Below are 6,000 nucleotides of genomic sequence, written 5' to 3' on the forward strand. Positions count from 1 at the left end.
TGAAGAACGATCTTCAGAGATGAATTAAATTCGCGAGCAAATGTTTCACTGTAGATTAAAAATATTTATTGAGTCATATTATTTCTTGACTACTGCTCTTCGTAAGATATTCCTTAATGCAGCCTTTTGAAAGAAATTTTGTGATCTCAAATTTTCTTACTTAAGGAATTTAATCATTTTTAAATTTTTATTCTTAACTTGAAAACTTTTTTCTTAATGTAAAAACTTTTGTTCTTACAGGTTTCATACACGGTGACTTCAATGAAAATAATATTTTGGTGCAGATGATAAAAAATGAGTCTTCGGATTGCACTTCTTACTCCGTAGATGGTATTCTGGATTTTGAAGACATTCATTACAGCACTTATGCCTGGGATATCGGAGTGATGTTAGCTTACGCGATGTTGGACTGCAAGATCGTCGACCCGCTAGAAGGAACCGGACATGCATTAGCAGGCTATTTAAGCATTAGGTCCCTAAGTGGTTTAGAATTATCATTGCTCAGGGTTAGCATTAATTCTTAATGCATTTTCCATTTTAATATAAATGTAAATACAAGGATGGATTGTAAGGATATTATATGCATATTTGTTTAAAAATACCTTAAGTATTATTTATTTAAATTTTAAATGAACATTTTACAGAGAAATTTCCTACAAGTTTATTCCTTATGTGTGTGATTTTATTCGATTTCTGTTGGTAGAATTTTATTGTTCCATGTCAGACTGTTTTTTAAACTTTGAAGAAAAATGACTCATACATAACTCCCTGAAAATAGGTACACTTTTCTTGCAAAATCAAAGCACGTAGCACTTTTTAAATTAATCCTCACTATTGAGGATGCATTTGTATCATCACTCTCCAGGACAGTGCAAAAAAAAGTTTTGTAGACATAACTTTAACCAACATCCAATCTTCCACATCACCGGTATTAAAGCTCTGTCGCAGAGAGCTTCCCTTTTTTGTACAAGAAAAGTAAACTTCTCTGTGAAAGATAAAAAAAAAAACGAAGGATACTGCATTTTTGTTGCGATAATCATTCACTAGACTCCATATTGAGCTGTCTTTTCTCACGGAAGTCTTTTTTTTTTAACGAAGTAGTTAAAGTGCCTGTTCATTATTGAACAACGTTGAAGAACGTCGAGTAAAATTACACTTTTAATCATCCCAGGAAATATTTTTTATTATCTGGAATCTTTAAAATTCCCAAAATAGTAGTTACCTGTGAAATCCCTCTGCTCTTTAAAAACAAATTATTAATTGGTGAGAAACTCACCATGAGACTCAGTTTTCGATATTTCATCTTGTAGAAACTTGGTGGACCCGAGCGAAGTTTCTCAGCCATCACTTGAACAAAAATTATGTTGTTTCCCTTCTATTGGTTATCATGGATGAATTTTATGAGATTTAATTTTAACACGCATGTTCACTTTTAAACATTTTCATCCACTTCCAAATCTTACTTATATCGTTCATGAGCTTCATCATACACATTTTTCAGTGTTTGTATATGTCGGTTGCAATGTACTCTTTCCTTAAAAATATAGTGGTACCGCAGTTTCTGCTTTCACAGCTCTTCAAGACCAAGAATTAGCAAAATTTAAGTCACAAAGAAAACTGTACTGTATTGAATGTTGTTTTGCACAGGCACTACACTATAATTCAATAAACTCAGGAACAATGGACTGTATTATATCTCACTTTAATTCTCATTAATTTACATCGTTCATGGCCACTCGAAGCCACGAATTCTCTCACAATCTCATGTCACAAACTCCAAGAACTCAAGGCGCATGCGCCGAAGCTAGTAAAGAAATGCGCGCGCAGGCGCAACATACCGCCCGCCTTGAGATGATGTAATCATTCAAAATTAGATCTTACAATAAAAAATTACACAGAGTGACAATACGAAATACAGGTAAATAATTGTAAACATCAAATAATAACATCAAAAAAATCAAACTACTATAATAAGAAAATACAATAATTAATTACAAACACACTTTTTGTTTAATTTGGCATAGGTAAAAGACAAATTTTATTAATTGATCTTTTAAAAATACCTCTTTTCGTTTTCACTGAAACTACTCTAACCTTATTGTCTTTACCTAAGAATATTTCTACGATTCTGCCAAGAGGCCAGTTACATACAAGAACATTATCAGTCTTTAAAATTACCATAGTTCCAACCTTGACATTGTCTTTTTCAAAGAACCATTTAGTTCTTCCTTGCATTGCACTCAAATAGTTATTTCTCCAATCCTTCCAAATTGTTTGCACTATTTTAGTCAATTTTTGCCAGATCTTTAATCTATTATCGTTAATGTTTAAAATATTAGGTTCTGCAATAGCCGTGATAGGTCTGCCTATCAGGAAGTGGCCTGGTGTCAAGATATCAAAATCCTCTGGTTCAGATGATAAAGGATGCAAGGGCCTAGAATTCAAAATGCCTTCAATTTGAGCTCGAATAAAATGTTTTTCACTCCAATGAAAATCTTAATGTCTGGGCGAATCAATTGTGCTTCTGCTGAAAGTTAGGCATGTTTTTTCTTGTTAGCAGTCAAAGTGACACCACTTTTCTTTCTAGAATTTCCGCTGAATTCTTTCCCTAGATATTAAATTTTTTTCCCTTAATTTATTCTGAAAGTTCTAGATAACACAGTTAAACCTCTTTAAGAAGACCGCCCAAAGTTTCAGATAGTTTTTGGTGTTCTTTGGAGATGGCCAAGGGCCCTTCAATATCCATTTTATTTATGATCGTACTTATTTATGTTATGTACATTTTCAGAAGTAGTCTTGTGTGGAATATAGTCGTCATAAGAGGTTTCATTGTACATTTTCATACAGAAGCGACTATTATTTTCAATTATTTCCATTTAATACAGTACTTGTACAATTTTTCAGATGTGCATTGCTTGTCGATTGTGCCAATCTTTAGTCCTAGGAGCTTACAGTTACAAGCAAGATCCGGGAAACTCATATATCATCATTTCTGCAAGATCAGGATGGAATAGACTAGAGCAAATATGTAATATAAGCAACGAAGACCTTTTAAATGTATGGAAGAAGATACAGCAACAATATAATAATTAAGATAATATATAAAATTGTAAAGGTAAAATCCCATGACCTGTAACCTTATAAAAATCATTCATAAGGCAATTATGACAATAGCCTATTTTGTATTCAAAAGATTTGATGTCAATATATTTTTTTGCGAATGCCTAAGTGAGCAAAGGAATAATAATGTATTATAAGATATGCTTTGATCAAATACCATATTTTGCTGATATAGAATTTTAAGAAATAATTATGTTTTTAATTATTACCCGAGAATAGCTATCGTCGAAAAATAAAGAAATTTTTACTTTTTCATTTTGTTTCTTTTTTTTTTTTTTTTTTTCCCGACAGTCATATATATTTAATCAAGCTGTGAGATAACACCTCTCGTTTAATATTCGTATTAATTTTAAATTTTAATAATAAAATAGCTCAATATTTTTCGTCTTTTAAATAATGTTGCTTTCTTTCTTCATAATTTGAATGCTTCCGTAACTAATGTATTCCGTTTAATTACAGTGAATGAATAAAATTAAAATTTAATGGATAACTTAGTTTTTCTCCTTAAATTCCTAGCCTTTTTATTTTTCTTCTCTCTCTCTCTCTCTTTTCTTTTTCCGCCCATAAGGGTGTTCTCTCAAATGGGCTGTTAGTTACGAAACGGCAATTTGCGTCGAATCACTAGAAACGGCTGTATCACTTTTCAAATGGCTGCCACCAAATATTATCGCTCTGCATTATTTTTTACAAAATTAAATAATGAAAAATCTGCATATATATATATGAATGTTCCTTTCCCTTCGAAAAAATGACGGTACCTAGAGTCATTAAATTTTGAATAGCGTAGTCCTCCACTCGAACATGTGCACCTGGAAGACCGAATTTTGAATTTCGAATTTTATATTTCATATTTTATACAACTTTCATGAATTTTTGATTCACAAACTAAGCGATCTGAAGCTGAGCGGTGGCAACGGTATACGAAATAAAACATTTTTTTCCTCCAGGGCGCGAGACTGTGCCTCGGAAAAATTTTAAAGGTATGCTGTTTTTAAATATTACAGGCGGGTCAGCCACCAAGATGAGCTCTTTTAAGCATAAATTCTATAGATGCAAAAGTCACTTGTGTTTTTAATAGCTAGTTTGTAATAGATTAAAGTTAAATCCAAAAGCTTATAGGATTCTTGTTCATTTGAGTGTCCTTGTTACTAGAACCTTGAAGAATACTGTAGCCACTTTCAACTGTAGTTGCAAAACTTTAACGTTAAGACTCTTAACTTCATATTCATCAGCTCCAGCTTTACAACCTTACTCAGACTTACTCTAACTTAAGACTAAGACAAAGAAATTGTTTTACAAATTTTTAGTCTTCTGCTTGAACTGCGTAGTTTTCTTGAACTCTTGTGCCTCCTTCCAGTATATCTGGAGGGAAAAAGCATTAGTAACGCTATTCACAGAGATATTTTGGCTACATTTTTAATAAGAAGTTACATTTCATCACATTTGTTTGGCTCTTAAGCAATTTCATTCATTTATAATTTTAATTTTCCCCACGCTCTCCAGAAGTTAGTTTTGTAAAGATAGATGCGTAATTCTGTGGTGTAGTAATACGTAATAACTACCACGTAACCAACTTCCAATATGTTAGATAAAATTGGACTTATAAAGCGTAGGACAACACGCTAGTTTCTGCTCTATACCTGGTGTACTCAAAGCTATACCGTTATAAGTTATTTTCTCCTTCCTTTTAGATTGCCTTCCTGGTTTAACGGTAGCACACTCGACGCGTATTCGAGAGGTCTAGGTTCGATCCACGGCGACCACATTGTGCATTTTTCACGTGTCTTCAAAATAACTTAATGGCTCTTCACCGCTACTAAGAGAGAAATATTAGGAGTCTCGTTGGCCACTCAAGAATTTCGAGTTTTGTTTGGGAAGCTGTTACCGTATAAACGGATAATACGGCCATCGTAAGTCTATATGCTGAGAAAAATGTATTACACTTACTCATAAGATGGGCTCTTGAATTACAAGTTCATCACTTAAAAATTAAATACACCACCACGAAAGAAAATGTTATGGCGGATGCTCTATCAATAATTAAGCCACATAACAAAGGGAAAGAATTGAAATTCTGCCATATTTACTTCAAAAATTTTAGGTTCAGGAGAAGCGATTATTTCGAAACTCCATGTAGACCCAAAATTTAAAAATATCTACGCTTACCTGAAAGATCCCAGTAACTTTGAACATCACGACATAATGCGAATTAAGAAGAGGCCCTCCAGCTATTAAACGATTGACATCCTTTTCTTTTATTCCGGAGGAACAATAAAAACAATGAACTGCAAAACGGTTATTCTAGCGACGTTAAGTATTTTATATGAACTACATAATTCTCCATTATCAGGTTGTCTTGGAACAAGAAAACCAGTGCATAGAGTGAGGGAAGCTGTTTATTTTCCGCAGCTACAAAGATTTGTAACTGAATATGTCAAGGTCCTGCAACGCTTATCAATTAATTAACGATATTAACTATAGCCCGGCTGGGTATCTAATTAGTAAAACAGCCAAATCGTCTAAAATAGTAGCAATTGATCTATTAGGCCTTTACTCTCATAGTGGGAAAAAAACAGGTACTTTCTTGCAATTGCTGGTCATTTTTTCACTTGGATAGAAATAATTCCCCTCAAAATATTGCCTGCAAAAATTATTTCAGATTCATATTTAAGGGGGCACAGGACCTTTAAATCTTCAAAAAATTCGATTTTCAGATTTTTAAATTTTATGAATATATAAACATTTCTGAACAAAATGCAAAATACCGTGTTATAAAATTCGCCTTATTTCTTAAGTTATGAAAGTTTATATCGTATAGTAAATCAGCGACGCTCGTTTAACGGGACAAATATGGTGGTTGTTTACATTTTGGTTACCCTG

At 32.9% G+C, this 6,000-nt stretch overlaps 1 protein-coding gene across 2 annotated transcripts in view; it reads left to right on the forward strand.

Annotated features, from left to right (window-relative positions):
• The window catches only part of LOC118196062 (hydroxylysine kinase-like), a 29,346-nt gene extending 25,971 nt beyond the window's left edge, over positions 1-3,375 (forward strand). For both annotated transcript variants that reach the window (XM_035367440.2, XM_085814754.1), the window contains 2 exons: positions 241-506; positions 2,905-3,375. In XM_035367440.2, the coding sequence (XP_035223331.1) occupies positions 241-506; positions 2,905-3,093 (455 nt within the window). In that variant the 3' untranslated portion in view covers positions 3,094-3,375. The remainder of the gene's footprint in view (positions 1-240; positions 507-2,904) is intronic.
• Positions 3,376-6,000: the final 2,625 nt, after the last annotated feature.

Source organism: Stegodyphus dumicola, chromosome 4 (assembly GCF_044657685.1).
Source record: "Stegodyphus dumicola isolate Sdum_Otavi_A_Nest chromosome 4, ASM4465768v1".
In the NCBI taxonomy this organism is placed as follows: Eukaryota; Metazoa; Arthropoda; class Arachnida; order Araneae; family Eresidae; genus Stegodyphus; species Stegodyphus dumicola.